This window comes from Oryzias latipes, chromosome 21 (genome assembly GCF_002234675.1).
Source record: "Oryzias latipes chromosome 21, ASM223467v1".
Taxonomy (NCBI): domain Eukaryota; kingdom Metazoa; phylum Chordata; class Actinopteri; order Beloniformes; family Adrianichthyidae; genus Oryzias; species Oryzias latipes.
The window spans coordinates 7,746,028-7,762,398 of NC_019879.2; the positions used below are offsets into that span (position 1 = coordinate 7,746,028).

The following is a 16,371-nucleotide window of genomic DNA, read 5'->3' on the forward strand; positions in this document are numbered from 1 at the left end:
ATCTGGTGAGATTTAAGGGGGTAAAAATCAATAAATCTAAAAAAAAATGAGAAAACACACCAGGTGACAGAAGGTTTGTAGGCTAGTGTGTGTTTATGTGTGTAGAAGTAGCAGGGGGCATATTCAACTCATTCCTGTGTCATGTCATATAAATCTATTTGAATATGAGCAGGGGATTTTTATTTTTACTTTATCGCTCTTGATTTGAACCTGACTGACAGTTGAGGGGCGCAGGAGCATTCACCGCCGTTTACTGGCACCATTTCTTTTCCTTCAAAAAAAAACTCCTTTGGTAACTTTTTATGTGTCACGCGTTCGACAAGAAGAAATGATTTGCAGTGACTCATGGATTAAACTTTTATAATTTGGCAGTGGCCTTTGAGTTGCTGACAGTCCAGACAAATGTTTTGTGAGAAATCTCCCATTTGCTCCCTTTAATGTTTCTTTTTACATCAAACTCAAAATCTGATTAAATTAAAGATCTTTTCCTGCTAATTACTTTTTGCTTTTACTTCAAAAAACACCAAAAAAAAGTTCATCTTTTGATGCTCAAAGTATTGAATCTAAACCAGACAGCGCTCTGGTTTGACATTCATCTTTGGTATCCTTGATGAAGTCTCACAATAGTTTTTCCCAGCAAAATATGAAACATGTAATGCCAAAAGTGTTTGTCCCATTACTCCCCAAGTATTCCCATAAACCAAGAGAAAACACACCACCCAGTCACCTCTCTAAACAGAGTCCCTCGGGGCACGGCTCTGGCCTGTTTGAAGATCAAAGGAGTCAAGGTAAAACAGCATGTTTACAGGTGTGGGGAAATTGAAAATTTCCTCGGCCTAGTGTGGTGTGAATGGCGGAGGAAGTGGAAGTTCATAGGCCCTTGGGTTTTGGGTGTATTTGGTTGGCTGACTGGGAAGGGGTTGTCTGGTCCCCCGTCAGCTTCTCGTGGATTTCCTTTACATATCTGTGTGTAAACCGGTGCTGTTTGGTGTGAATGGTGTGTTTCTGCCCTTTGATGGGATGTTTCTCTTGTCTTAAGCTAAAGCAAAAAGGCATTAGTGGAAAACGCCTCATAATTGCTGCTCATTACAGAGCGAAGCCAATTTGGCACAGTGCTGTATGGGAGCCATATTGGGAACTTTTCTTCAAAAACAGCCACGGGGACGGATGCAGTGTTTCTGAAAGGATAAGTGAATTTCTAGCACCTTATTTGGTGGTGGTGGGTGGGTGGGGGGTGGGGGGGCACAACAAAAAGCACACCTCAGTCCTGCTCAAGTATGTAATTTACTCTGCACCTCTCCACTTTTCTTTCTTTTTTTTTGTGCATCAGGACTAGTCATGCCAAGCTTTTTTGCTTTTTTTGCATGAAAGAGAGCGCGTTTAGCTTTTGAGGCTATTTTGCTCCTGACTCTGAAGTGTTTATGTCCGAAGGGAGGCGCCAGCGCCAGCTTCCTTGAAGGAGTAGGGGGGTTTTGTTTGTTTCTGCACTGTGCCAGGAGAAGTGACAGCCATTCCGGCTCTTTCACTGAAAACACATTCATCTTTGTGAGAAAGGCAGCCGCTGAACTCACATGAAAGGCCACGGGAGCTGTGATGCACAGGAAGGCAGACTGTACTTCCAATTCAGTACAAACACAACATAAGCCATGTCACAGACAGACAGACAGACAGACACGGGCAGACAGGACAGATGGAGGGAGGGAGATACCAGGAAAGAAAGCATGGAAGAAGGAGGGAGGAAGAAAACATAGGACAGTCAGAAAGAGGATGCATTTCAATCTTTTTATATTTATTTTCAACACTGTAAACAGTTAATTCATCGCAGCTCAAAGATGGCAAATCAAATTTCATCATTTATTAAAAACTTTTGATAATAATCTACTAAACCCTCTTGTTATTGTTGTGTTATCCCGTCTTTGCATTACTTCTCAGACCTAAAAGTTTTTATCTATGGTTGAAATCTCAGTTAAGATGATTATTTTTCTGTTTTCCCACAAAAACATAGCTTTTTACTTCATTAGGTCGAATTTAATTGACAGATGTAGTAATTATTTTAGGGATTCCTGAAAACATGTCACCTGACAAAACTTATTCTTCTACATTTATTTGCCCATATGTAGATCAGTTGAAATAGCATTTCTGATTTAATTAACACCAATTTAGCTTAACAAGCAAAATAAATATTGATTTTGCTGGGCGGATTTTTTGTTTTCTTCCTTTTACATTTTTATAGTTTCAATAAAGCTGAATTTTACGGGGAAAAATTGTTTCATTTTTGCACAACTTTTGCTGACTTTTAGAAAAGTATTTCCAATGATCAAAAACATGTTTTTAACGTTCCACTTTTTAATGGTTCTAGTTTCGTTTGACCTTAAAATTCAGATTACTAGTGTGAGTTTTTGTGTTTTATGTGACAATACTAGAGCGTGGGACTTCTTCCAGGAGGAACTATTTGAACTTTATTTAACTTATTTGTCCGACCATTGTATAAATTAAACAGGACATTTATTTGTTTAAATAGCAGAAAACAAGTAAACATATTAAACTTGCTTTGGTTTATTTTCATGCAAAAATCTGCACTTCAAATGCATTTATTAGAATAAAACGCGTCGCTCTTTTGCGCAAAAAAACGTACATAAACCTCATTGTGTTATTGAACGTGACAATTACTAACAACACCGTGATTGATATTTCAGAGTCGCGCCTGTTTCAAACTAATAAACTCAGTTTTTTACACACCCACGCGCGCTCTGACAGCATCCATGCACTCGTGAATTCTCCCTCCCAGGAGCCTCTCTCTCCGTGTTTACCTCACACAGCTGCGCAAAGTTCAGTCTAACCTTTGCAGGCCTTAAGAAGTCCTCCAGTACTAAGCCTGCATGCGCTCCGATTTAACTAAAACTGAATCAAGACTCATGTCTATTCATATCCCATCATGTGCGCATTTTTGAACAATTTTGTTTCATTTTTTTTATTTTTATTTTCTCAAAAATTATAGTTATCCTGTCAGATGATAAACTTTAATCTAAAAAAAGTCATATTTCCGTTTCCAGATCCCCAATGTTTCCACTCTGAGCGCACCACTGAGCCAAAAAACCTTAAACTTTAGAAAAAACGCACGGCACTGCTTCATCTCGACTCTCCGGGCCCGGCGAGTCTGGCTGCGGATTTGTTGTCTCCATAGCCTCCTTACAGTTCACGCAACAATGTACAAAGAGCAGCGAGAAGTAGGAAGAAAAGCGCTTCCTCCTCTGCGGATCAATATCAGCCCAGCAGGAGCCGAACAGGAACCGTCATGGACGCACTGTGTGGAGCTGACCTTTCCCACTCTCAACAGGTCACACCTTCTTCAGACGGGGAGGTCAGCTACGGAAGGGGCCACAGGGAGGTTATTTCCAGCTCTAAATATAATTTAATTCATGTATACATATTTTATTAATCTAACAAAATTAGAAAACAATGTCATAAAAATATAAATAATGAAGTATAAATTCGAAAAAATAAATGTTTCAGCATATGCCCTGCTTCCCTGGAGACCAACCTTTTAACTTACATCACTCTGTCAACCAAGTAATGTGAGCAGCTTGTATAACAAGAGACAGCGTTGCCTGCAGTCAAGGAGCTCCTTGAGTTCCACTTGCTGCTGCGGAGACGCGGCCTGCAGCTCTGAACAAGCCCCTCTACTTGTCGCGCTCTACATCCATGACGCACACAACTGATGTGGCAGCGATGAAAGCCAATCATTCACGCAGAAGCAAACCAAAACACCACCGAATGTTGATTTATTCCACTTTTTACGCGTTGTCGTGCGTCCACAAAAAAAACCAACACTAAACAAACAAAACAGAAAATTAAGGAAGTGGATTTAAATCAGTTTGAGTAGATTTCCATTCAGAGGGGAAACATGATTTTCTGCATGATTCAGCCAAGTTCATGTTCATTGCTGTAATTTTACATAGAGATTTTTTTTTCAAAATTTCTAAAAATAAAAGCTTTTAAGAAAGTGCAAGAATAGATTTTTGAGATCCAAAAGAAAGCTGCATTATTTTTATTTCATTAATCAAAATGAGTGATTTTAAGTATTGTTTATATTTTCAAAATGTGTGTTTTTTGGGGGAAACGTCCTATTTTTTTAGTACGTTTACAGCCTGGAGACATGCTTTGCAAAGTCTGAAGTAAAAAACTTTGATATTCTATCAGCAACTGACAGCATGAAGAGTTTATGTTTAACAAAACTTTGAAAATCCAAAATTGTATATATTATTTATGTATAAAATTAAAAATGAGAATCAGTTAAAATATAAATGACAGCCAAACAGGAAAAACGATCACTTGCAACACCTTTTTATTATATTTGTATGCAGTAAAATTCTTCTTACAATGAGAGAGGAAACACATTTTAAAACTTTGAACAAAAGCACAAAACGAAACAACTGCCCTTGTTTAGCTCGTCATTGTACATATTTATAGTAAAGAAACATTCTTTATAAATACTGTTTCATCTGTAGCAAGTAAATACCATAATTTAATTACAAATGGATAAATATGGCAGCTAATATTTACAAAAGGAGGGGTGTAGTTACAGGAAGAAAAGAAAAAAAATCAACCAGCACAACGTTTATTTGTCCTCACAATCTTCCAAGATAAGTTTTTTCACAATTCAAACTCGCAAAGCACAAAAACATCACAAGTTAAACTAAAATGTACATTCACAAGCATATTATTGTGGTCTTTTTGAGTTAAATGTTAACTTTGGCACTCTTTCCAGTTTATAGATGTTAAAGTATGATACAATCAGTTTGCCTTGGGATCACAATATTCAACAATATAGTACAATTTCATGGCAATATGTGCACTAAGAGTCCAGTTAGAGATAGCTACCATTGAAGGAACACCTATACAACAAAGACTGACAAACTATTACAACAGAGTGGGGATTTTTTTTAGTAAATATGTACATTATGAAATATCCCTTGTTGGCAATCATCATTTTTCCTGGTGAAACAACAGAATAAAAAATAAATGTGCCTCCTGTGAGCACAGTGTCCCTGTCTCCTGCAGAAAAACGTGGCCCAGTGCTGTGAAAAGAGCGTGTTGCTTCGTTTCAGGTTAGTCCTACACATACCATTCACTGAAATTGGAGGACAGGCCACTGTGGCTGGTGGTGTTGTGCACAGCTGAGGCTGGGGACAGGGTGGTGTTGCTTTGGGTCTCTGTGGTGGGAGACACTAGGCCCGGAGGCGTGGAGGATTCATAGCCAGAGCTGGCTGCTGGTGATGAGTCTGATGCTGATGGAGATGATTCGTGGACCTAAAAATAAATAGAAACAAAAAAACTTTTACAGACTGTGGACTCATCTGAGGACAAGCAGCTTTTGAGCGTGATATTCACCTTCATGTGTTTCCGTAGAGAGCTGGGATGTGTATAGGACTTGTCGCACATTTTGCAGAGATATGGCTTGTCCGATGTGTGAACATGCATGTGTTTTTTCCGGTCGCTGCTGTTTGCAAACCTTCTGTCGCAGCCTTCAAACTCACACTGGAAGGGTTTTTCTCCTGTTTACAAAAAATAGAAGATAAAAATATACCTTTTCAAAAAATGAGAGTACAAAACATTTTACAAACTTTCAATTATTAGCGTGCCTAACATCCAAAAGGTGACATTCACATTTCAAAACAGCAGAATTTGAACGCGTATTTCCCCCCACAATGTATGCGCATCTGTGGTTTGGGAGAGGGGGAGGGAAGGAAAGGCCGTTCACAGTGGGCCCCGCAAAAACATTTGCTGGAGAGACAGTAAAAATCTAATAACAATAAATCTTGATCAATTTCATGACATAAACTCACAAGGATTTCTCACCAAAGAATCATAAATGTGGTAATGCTCATGTTTGGCACATTAACGCACAACAACAAAAGGCATTTCTTTCACGGCTGCCGCCTTTTTTATTCTTTTTTTTTACACATACAACCTAATTCAAATATTTGGGGAGGACCGGAGACTATCAGGGTCACTGCAGATCCGAGCTTTAACGCGGAGTGGAGCTGATTTGCTGTCCTTAACACGCAAAGCGTTTTGACCGTCCCCTCTGACCCATTTAGTTAAGTTGAGCCGCAACAGTAAAACGTCCACAGGCCTTGAAATTGTTTCCCAACCGGAAATCGTTTATCAGATTCTTCTTTTTCTATTTACGTGGCTGGTGAAAGGTGTGCAACACGAATTATTTGTGACATGATCGTAAAGCAGTCCATGTTGGATGCGCTCCAAAATCTACTTTAACGCCTCCTGCCTTAGCGGCCAAGAATACCTTCTCTTAATTAGATCTGATTGGAATTTGTCACAACACAAATGGAAATGGACGCGCGTGATGGCCTAAAAGGTGTTTATAAAAAGTTGAATTACCTGTGTGCGTCCTCTTGTGGATCTTTAAGTTTTCCGACCGCGCGAAGACCTTTCCGCAGCCGGGGAAGGGGCATGGGAACGGCTTCTCCCCGGTGTGCACCCGAATGTGGTTTACCAGTTTGTATTTTGCCTTGAACGGCTTGCTCTCCCGGGAGCAGTCCTCCCAGAAGCAGACGTGGTTGGTCTGCTCCGGTCCACCGACGTGCTCCACAGAGACGTGCGTAACCAGCTCGTGCATGGTGCTAAAAGTTTTATTGCAGCACTTCTTGGGGTTGCTGAGCTGATCGGGGTCGATCCATTTGCAGATGAGCTCCTGCTTGATGCACTGCTGCCTCATGTACCGGAAAAAGGCACCGGGGTGGTGGTGGGCTGCCATGTTCATCCCCATGTTCATATTCATGGAGCCGTACTGGTTGTGGAGCTGCGCTGCGGAGTAGGGGTCGGTCCTCGGACTGGAGACCTGGTGGTACTGCTCGGAGCGTCCGAAAACTTCTCCGGGTAGTCCGAGCCTCATCTGCCCATTCAGGACGTTCGGGGATGCGTGGGAGCCATGTTGGTCGTGGATCCCGGGAAAGAGAATGTGGCCTTGGGTGTCTGTGTGGGAGTGATGGAGGGATCCCGCCGTGGGGCCAAAAATAGTGTGTTGGCTGCTGGCCGGAGAGGATTCTCCGAAGCCGCGGCTACGAAAGAGAAAGTCCCTGGTGGAGTTGAAAGGAGAGCTTGCGTACGACGTGACATGGGCAGCGTGAGCCCCTAAAGCCGCGGCGGGGTACCCCGGCGCCTGAGAGGTGAAGGCAGAGCTCTGTCCCGGGGAGAGATCATGGTTGAGCTTAAACGCACCCATGTGTGCGGAGTCTACAAAGCTATTCTGTGCCAAACTCAAGTCTCTGTCCTGCATCTCGCTTGCAGAGTGATGCCTGGCAAAAGAGCCCACTCCCAGTCCGGCGAACTGGTGACCAGCATCCAGTAACATGATATCAGAAGCGGTTATTATTTTTTGTTTCAATCAGCACAGGAAAAAAGAAAGAAAAAAAACAGCAATTCAGTTTTAAAAAAATCAAATATTGATGCTGGCGCGCAACGATTCAGCTTCCAGCTTTAGAAACCATACCAAGCTGGATTTAGAAGGCTGCTCCACACATGATTAAATCAAAATCAAAAGAAAAATTTGGGGAGGAAAAAAAAGAAACATCGGCTTATTAAGATCTGGTCTACTTCTAATTTACTTTTACGCGTTGAATCCAAACATCAAAGAGTTTCCTTGGGTCCTCTCTCCTTGACTACGCAAGCAGGATGCGTTGGAAACACTAAAAAAGACTGAAACAATTATCTCAATGGCTAACGCGGATCGAGAGTAGCAGGAGCATCTGGAAAAAAACGCCGTTCCACCCGGACGCGCATTTATTTCTGCGGCTCGCCTGCGTTTTCTGGCGGAGGGTCCCTGTTTCTCCGTGGACTGGCTCTACCTCTTCCTCCGCCCCCTTTAAACTGCGGCTCGTTCATTGGCTCCTCGCGGTCTCATTGGCCACAGCGCCTCATCAATCCCAGGTGCCCCTCCAATGGCAGGTACTGCTGGGGAGGCTTAATGGCGAAACGCCGTTTTCCACTAATGATTACCGCCTACTTCGAGAAGAGCTGTCTTTGGGGGGGGGGGGGGGGGGGGTTGCAGGGGGAGGATGTTTTTTGTTGTTGTTTATTTGTTGCAGAATAAAAAGAAATCCTCAATAAAATCAAATTCCCGCACAAACTCTTAAAAATTTGACTATAATATACTATATATACCGGTATATGTATGTATGTATATATATATATGTATGTATATATATATATATATATATATATATATATATATATATATATATATATATATGCTGGATAATATGCATATACAATATGCGTACGCATATTACGCATGTGCATGTGTGCGCAACACTATTCTCATGTCCTATTTGGATTTGAGTGGTTTCTTGGTTTCTCATTGCTTGTGGAAAAACCACAGGCAGGCCTTTGTGGTGCCCCGCTTGTCACACTACAAACCACCAGAGGTTGTTTGTTGTTGTTGGTTTCTTTACATCGCTCTGTTTCCTCGGCAATTCTCACATCCACCACACCAATAAAGTTTCATGTTGTGGCGTTGACCTGCGACAACATCCAAGTTAACCCTTTTGTTGCTGTGACAGCGTTTCATTTGCAAATATGAGAGATGTTTAGTTTGATTTGAGGCCTAAAAAACGACTTTTTTGGATTTTTTTTTTAGAGTTTTAACACTCAAGTGGGTGTTCTCAATTCGTTTAAGCGTCTTTACTTCATATTTGTTTGCCTGATCGTGAAAAACAAGTATTTTTCTAACTTTTTGGCAACTTTCCAACACAAGCATTTTACGAGCGTATAAGTCATGCGCCACAGCTGCTCATTTACGCACAAGACAAAAGGAAGTTTTACTTACATTTGCACTGCGTTAAATTCCGCACCTTTCCGTTCCGTCTGCCTGCGCCAGCTCTCCCATGCGCATTAGGCGACACAATAACGGTGACATGGAGGAAAGGTTTTTTTTAAGAGAAGAAAAATCTTTTTTTTCTCTTTTTTTAATTGTGTGTCTCCAGGCTCAGACTGGGACAGCCTTAGTGCCCCTTCTTTTTTCCCCAAGTCTATTTCAACCCGCACCGCAGGAAACGCAGGAACTGATCCAAGTTCAAAGTCACGTTTGCCGACCCTTATAAGAAGCTCTTTATTTCAGTGAAAAACCAAAAAAAACCTCCCCAGATAGGAAAAGAAGCTAAAGAAATAAAATAAAAAAGGGAGGAGGAAGGGGGGGGGGGCACAGGGCTGCAGCTTTCCAAACCTCTTGGATATAGAGGGGAAAAGCTCTCCTACCCCCCACCCCCCACACCCAACAAAAATCATTTATTTCAACAGGTTTTTGAGGCTAAAATGATGGTTATAGGAAGAAAACAAATATTATTATGACAAATGGGAATGACAGCTTTGAACTGTTGGGAATCCATCAATAAAAGCAACCATCTTGATCACATAAGGGCGCTCTGCTTGCGCATTATCATGGACGCAGAAGGCACCATTCTCCTCCCCGTTATCTGACAGTATCAATATGTTGACACGCTGGAAGGTGACTTGCGTGGCTTCCGTGACCTTGCGTTTCATGGCCGTTTGACCTATAACCCATTAAGACCACATATGCTGCCCTCTTGACTTCTTTTTTGGGGGGAAATAAGCCAGTTTATTACAAAAGCGGCTTTGTTTTACACACACGGGGATGTTGAAGACGCCCCCTTCTCGTGTCTGTGGCACCCTCCACCCGTGGATGATATGGAAGCTATGAGTGGAGCAAAACCGACTCATTCTTTCAAAACTGAAGTCTGCCTCAGAGCATGATGAATGTGGGAAAATGACCAGCATCGAGGAGGAGGCAGACGAATAACAAAAGCCAGACTTCATTATGGAAATGAGCATTTTTATTGATGATTTGTTGGGGGTATTGATTAGTTCCAAATGGGTTTTATCTCCTTAGACTTTCTGGAAATTCATAAACGACGCACCCGCTGCGCATGGGAGTTTTATGTGCTTCCAGAGAGAATCTTTGGAGCTGAACGAGGTGGTTTATATTTTTAACGGCATCTCCAAACATTTTATTTATTTATTTATTTATTTATTTATTTATTTATTTATTTATTTATTTATTTATTTATTACATTTAAAGTGAAAATGTTCTTCTGATTTATAAAGTTGACAAAAAACACATGTTGGAAATATAATGAAGTGGCAACAGTTGCTGAACCGCAGACACTTTATCTTTTTAACGCCACATTGCGTGTGGAAATAGGAACCCACAGCTTTTACCTCAGCTGCTGCTCATCGAGACCATAAATCAGTTTTAACTGGCGAGCAAGTGCAACATCTGACATAATGGGGGAGTAAAAAAACAAAAACAAAAAAAAAACAATGAAAGCTAAACCTGCAAAATATGATTGGATGCATTAAAACTACTTGCATTTCATAAAATAATTACAAATTTGAAGTCTAAGATATGTGATATGAAACGAATGATATTAACCAATAAACAATTGAACAAAAATGCATAAATAACAACACAACTTTCAACAACGCCCATTGAAAATAAATGTCTATGCAGTAGAACTTTAGGGAGTGTGTGTGGTGTTGTGCCCAGCTGAGGTTATGTTAGTGCCAAATGCTATAACATGTTACTGCATTGTTATTACTGCTCATAAACTAATATGTTAAACATTACAATTTGATTTGTTTATTATTTTAAAAAAATCTGCATTTATTTAATTTACCTCCAAACTGCCTTTTTTGCTGTTTTTTCCCCTCACATGAGTGCAATTCATCAAACTACAATAACAACTAAAAATGTTTAGAATCAATTTTGAGCCAAAAAAAGGATCAAATAAAACAAACTAATATGAAAAATCTGCTTCTTTCCACGCTTTCTTTACAGAACGCACCACCAATTACTTGTTGTTCGGCTTTCTTTTCTCTTTGATACCACAAAAAAAAAAATTCAAGGAAGGGTTTTAGCCGCACATAAAACCGGGGATAAGTCATCAAGCCCGTGCCCCCCTAAACGGATACTCCGCTGATCCGTGCGCACCAGCGCAGGTAAACAGAAAAGGCGCACAAACAGATCCGCTGGTAACTTTGTGAGTACAACTTTTTGGAGTCAACAGCGATAAAGAGAGTGAGGGGGCGGAACCCTGCTGAGCCCCTGCGCTGAAAGACAGCCAATCGCTTCGTCCCCCTAACTGCCAGTCACCGAAATTCGTCCAATACCCGCAGTGCCATTTCTAAACTGTATTCCCCACTGTGTCCTCCAACTGTTGTATGTTCTGCCAATCGCTTGAGGACAGAGTGGGAAAAGGAGCAAGCAGAGTTAGAAGCCGGACAAAAGAACTTATAGAGCCTTTATATACATATTTTCCTCATGTTTTAGAGCGCGTGCAGTGGTGAGGCATTTGCGGATGGACTTGTCTGTGTAGTTATGGAGCCCCCTTTAAGCAAGAGGAATCCGGCGATAAGATTAGCGGATTTGGCAGCGACTCAACCCCTTCCTCATCAGAATATGACAGGCTTCCCGGGGCTAGGGGGGCATCACCCTCTCTCCCACCATGCCCACCTCCACCCCGGGGAGCTGGGCAACGACCCCGGAGTGGCACTCACTCCATTTGGACCAGAGCACATGGCACAGACAAATGCTCTCAAACTTAGCCCGTCTCAACACATTCAGAGCCATCCCGAAGCCCAGACCGCGGCATCTTTCACTTCTGCTCAGACCACAGTTGGTTTCCCCGTGGCTCACCCCCACTCAGGCTACTCAAGCAGCAGGGACTTCATCCTCAGGAGAGAACTCTCAGCCTCTGCTATGCATGCACTTGGCGACCAGCATAGTTCCGCCTCCTCCCCTCATCACCATGGCATGTTCATCTCCCCAACAGGTGCTTATGGGCACGCAGAAAGTGGGGCCCATTCTCTTTTCACTGGACTTCACGACCAGGCGTCCCCAGGTGCCCACCATGCCCTCAACGGGCAGATGCGCCTGGGTATACCGGGGGACGTCTACGGCAGGCCAGAGCACTTCGGGCACAGGCCGGAGCACTATGGACCGTCTTCCCTCCACAGCTACAACTCCATGAACCTCAATGTGAACATCGCGTCTGCTCCGCACGCAGCCGCGGGGGCGTTTTTAAGATACATGCGGCAGCCCATAAAGCAGGAGCTCATCTGCAAGTGGATCGACCAGGAGCTGAGTCAGAAAAAGCCCTGCTCCAAAACTTACAGCACCATGCACGAGCTGGTCAACCACGTCACGGTGGAGCACGTCGGCGGACCGGAGCAGAGCAGCCACGTCTGCTTTTGGGAGGAATGTCCACGGGAAGGGAAAGCCTTTAAGGCGAAGTACAAACTGATCAACCACATCCGCGTGCACACGGGAGAGAAGCCCTTCCCGTGCCCCTTCCCGGGATGCGGAAAAGTCTTCGCGCGGTCGGAAAACCTCAAGATTCACAAGAGAACTCATACAGGTCAGTCCTTGTTTAAAACACTGATCGCTGAGCATGATGATTATCTCAGACCCGAGGCGAGGCTTGTTTTTCCATCCATCCATGTCTTAAACAGATGGCCGCTAAGATCGCGCAAAATTACGCACAAAAAAAGATCCACGAGGCATTTGCGTAAGAAGAAAAAGGGGATTTATTTACATTCTTTAAGATAAACTTTTTATGTTTGTTTTATTTACTCATCCAGACGCCCACAGTAGGCGTGAAAGCTTTACGGCATATGATTTGTAAAACGTGCTTACGTACGAGCAGTACACGCGTAAATGCAATAGTCTTCGGGCGTAGGACGTTTACGCAAAAGCGCAGAGCATATACATTGATAACGCTGTTACTTTATTTTAAATGTAAGAAACACCTAAAAAGGTTAAATAATTGTTGAAAGTGTGCGGTTTTCTGAAAAGAAAGCAGAAAAGTGCAGTGAAAGCTATTAAACGGTTTTGTTCATAACTTTTTATTTAACTCCCTAAAACGTTTTTTTTCTCACGCAACTGTATAAAGACTGTTTTATTTTATCTAAACAAATTGTTTTAATTAAAACTGGATCCTATTGAGAAAAAGATGCTTTAAGCATGAAAGTTTTGGCGCATGTTCATGAGAGGAAACGAGCAGATTCCAGCGCGGCGCACAGACGTCTCCTGGTGGTCTCCTCAGCGCCTTTAATCCCACATACACACACGCAAACCAGAAGGCCTCGAGGCATGTTACATGTGTTCACACGGGAATATAGCCTACTTGAGGATAAGTAAGTGTGGAGCTCCAGTGAGCAGACAGCCCCGGTGGAAAGGACGAACCAATCGCACTTTTACTGAGTTTATGTTAGGTTGTTATGCTCTAGTGGGTCCATCATTCATTTGCAGTTATCATTTCTTTGTAGGTTTGAAATTCTTAAATATAAACTTTAAATGACTTTTTTTAAAGACCCTCTCATGAGCTTGTGTCTGTGTTTTAGGGGAGAAGCCTTTCAAGTGCGAGTTTGATGGCTGCGACAGAAAATTCGCCAACAGCAGCGACAGGAAGAAGCACTCCCACGTGCACACCAGCGACAAGCCTTACTACTGTAAGGTGCGCGGGTGTGACAAGTCCTACACGCACCCCAGTTCTCTGCGCAAACACATGAAAGTGCACTGCAAGTCCCCGCCGCCCCCCTCCACCAACGTCCCCTATATATCCTCCACTAACCCTCTGGGTGACCCCCTCTCCCCCAACCCTGACCCGCACAGGAACCGCTCAGCGAACCTCTCACCTCAGGTCACTAACCTCAACGAGTGGTACGTGTGCCAGGGCAGCGGAGGGCCCAACCACCTCCACACCCCCTCAAGCGACATGCCAACGTCAGATTCAGAGGAAGAGGACTCTTTTAGGAATTCAGACCCAAGGACGATGCTCTGATTTCCTGCCCCCCTTACCCTCTCTGACAGTCAAAAAGACCCTTTCAGTGAGAACCATTGGGAAACTGGCAGCGTAAAGGCCAAGTTATATGAGGAAGGAGTTTCTCTGGGGGTGACCTCTGACCTTTGACCTGAACAGTTTAAAAAAAAACCTTCACACTGTAATCAGACTTGAAATTGAAAGCTAATTCTACTGCCACACGACTGATCAAGATTTAACACCAACATTAAGAATTGTTCCCTTTTTTTTCAACAAGATCAGTGTTTAGGTTTTAATTATTTGCATGAGCCTCCAACATCCTGTTGGGGGAGGAGTGGAATCACTTTTTGTCACATTAGGGGATATCGATGGGTTAAAAAAGTATTGTTTTGTATAATCGTTTAAAAAAAAACCTTTATTCATGTCCTTTCTTTAAGATGTGATTTGAACTTCGACACAGAAAAGCGAAACGTCTTTTGTAAGGGTTCTAATTTTTTCAGATTTATACAATAAATGTGTTTGGATGGAATTTTGTAATATTTAAGAAATATTTAAGACTATATTTTATGCAAAAAAAGAAGAAAAAACAAAAACACAAGTGTAATGCTTGCAAAGCGAGTCCCTGGAGACCCTAAATATCTGCCTTCACAGGCCGTCATTGACCCTGAGGGGATCTGTAAATATGTAAATAACCTGGTGAATGCTGTGTAGGTTTACTCACAAGAAAAAGTGATGTTTTGTACGTCGTAATTTATTTGTTGGTATCCGTGTTGTACTGGGATTTAAACAGAAGGAAAAGGTAAAAAATAACAACAAACACCAAAGAGTTATCATATCCGTGTTGGTGATGTGTAAAGCCCTGCTGATGTCTTTAAACAATTCACTTACTTTGTTCTTTGGTTTTTCATTTGTGCTCTGTAACAGAAAAAAAATCAACTTGAATAGGCTGTTGAATGTGACATACTCTTTCTCGCATGCCTTTTTTAATGTGATCTGTCTTTTAATATTGAGGTGCCAGCTGGACTTTAGGGATAAAGGAAGAGAAATTTCATTCTTATGCATAATATTCATTCCTAATTAAAATTCCAGGACAATGAAGAATTAAGTGATCATGATTTGAGTCAAATGAATCAGTAAGATCATTCTGCAAGATAAAAAAGTGTTAATCTAGCTGGTGGATGTGACATTTTTGCCTTTGTTCACTATTTATGATCAAGCAGCAGCAGTAAAGCTTCATCTCAAACATGTTTGTCCTCATACTTGTATGAAAAAGGTTTCTTTGGGGGGAAAAAAAAGAATTTCTGAAAGTTTCAAAAATCACAGAGCTAATGGGAAAACTTTGATGACTGAAAAGGCTGCAACAGCACAATGCAGCCCCGCATGAATCATTCATGGGAAAAATAAAGAATAAAAAGATATCTGACAATAAGCCTTGTACAAAGTGTAGAAGACAAGTTCCCCCTTTTATTTCCTCCATTAAAACGTGCAATCTCACTTTCATAGAGACGCACGTCCAGGCCATATAATGAAAATTGACCAACGCCAGTTGCGCGCCGCTTCAAAGGCTGCAAGTCCTGAGAGGAAGGCTGGCTGCTTTGACAATCTTCATGGCGTGTTAGGATTTCTATGGCAATTGAAGGAGGGGGAGGGGGGGGGGTGAGACGCGCGCATTTACATATATGTCCGGTAGCGCTAACTGCCACTAAATGAACTCCAATCAAAGTAAAGATGAGATGCGTCCTGTCCTGAAATGGAGGATATTCACCATAAAAGACAGAGGTTGAGATCTTAAAAAGGATTTTATTTTTAAATCCGTTTTTCTAAAATGTTATGTTGCCCCACCTGACTGAGTAAAGGGGTTTGTTGGAATTTCCCGAAAACATTTTGGAACTCCCACATCAGGAAAAATGAAACATCAACAGGTAACTTTGATTTAACCAAAACTTTTGTCACCTGCAGTTTGCTTTGTGGCCTGACTTTCATAAGGGCCAAAAAGGAGGAGCCCTGCAAATGCGCAATAGATGCTGCAAAAATAAACACCAAAAAGAGAAGAAAAAATGACAGGGACAGTTCTTATGGAAATAAAAGGAGGGGGACTTAATAAAAGAAGTGAAGCAGTCACCCTTCAGTGAGAAACGCTTTGAAGTAGAACTTATTATTTGAGAAATACTTTTTGGGTTGCCCTAACGACGCCACTGAATGGGAAAGGCACTCCTTTGTCAGCGATTTGTTCTCCTTTAGTGGGATGTCCGTGAAAATCACTTACATGGGCCACCTTAACACACTGCCTGCAAATCAGTAACCGGCGGAGTCAGACATGCAGACGCCACTTTGGATGGGGACAAAGCGCGCAGAAGTGAGAACGTCGCTGCTTCTCAATTGCGCTCTTTAAACGAGCTGAACGATAATTTCTCGGACGAGCGTGCAGCCAAAACAAACGCACTCTTGTCAGACTTTACAAGCATTATCCGTCTCCTGAATGCCGCGGGGACAATGCGCGCCAAAGTTGCAT

General features: G+C 42.2%; 2 protein-coding genes and 1 long non-coding RNA gene across 3 annotated transcripts in view; 1 reads left to right on the plus strand and 2 right to left on the minus strand.

Annotated features, from left to right (window-relative positions):
* Nucleotides 1–10,899, minus strand: part of LOC110017410 — a 124,734-nt gene extending 113,835 nt beyond the window's left edge. Inside the window, exon 1 of the long non-coding RNA XR_002872446.1 lies at nt 8,849–10,899. This is a non-coding gene — a long non-coding RNA (uncharacterized LOC110017410). The remainder of the gene's footprint in view (nt 1–8,848) is intronic.
* Nucleotides 4,324–7,878, minus strand: zic2 (Zic family member 2). Its single transcript, XM_004081447.3, has 3 exons — nt 6,403–7,878; nt 5,392–5,555; nt 4,324–5,310 (listed from the first exon to the last, which is right to left on the minus strand). The coding sequence occupies exons 1-3, from the start codon at nt 7,373–7,375 to the stop codon at nt 5,116–5,118; spliced, it is 1,332 nt and encodes a 443-aa protein (XP_004081495.1). The 5' UTR covers nt 7,376–7,878; the 3' UTR covers nt 4,324–5,115.
* A 352-nt stretch (nt 10,900–11,251) lies between the features above and the next one.
* Nucleotides 11,252–15,104, plus strand: zic5 (Zic family member 5). Its single transcript, XM_004081448.4, has 2 exons — nt 11,252–12,455; nt 13,441–15,104. The coding sequence occupies exons 1-2, from the start codon at nt 11,417–11,419 to the stop codon at nt 13,878–13,880; spliced, it is 1,479 nt and encodes a 492-aa protein (XP_004081496.1). The 5' UTR covers nt 11,252–11,416; the 3' UTR covers nt 13,881–15,104.
* Nucleotides 15,105–16,371: the final 1,267 nt, after the last annotated feature.

Coding starts and splice junctions, on each gene's coding strand:
- zic5 (XM_004081448.4), top strand. CDS start 11,417: ATGGAGCCCCCTTTAAGCAAGAGGAATCCGGCGATAAGATTAGCGGAT. Junction 12,456..13,440: donor TCACAAGAGAACTCATACAG/GTCAGTCCTTGT, acceptor TCTGTGTTTTAG/GGGAGAAGCCTTTCAAGTGC.
- zic2 (XM_004081447.3), bottom strand. CDS start 7,375: ATGTTACTGGATGCTGGTCACCAGTTCGCCGGACTGGGAGTGGGCTCT. Junction 5,556..6,402: donor CCACAAGAGGACGCACACAG/GTAATTCAACTT, acceptor TTTTGTAAACAG/GAGAAAAACCCTTCCAGTGT. Junction 5,311..5,391: donor CTCTACGGAAACACATGAAG/GTGAATATCACG, acceptor ATTTATTTTTAG/GTCCACGAATCATCTCCATC.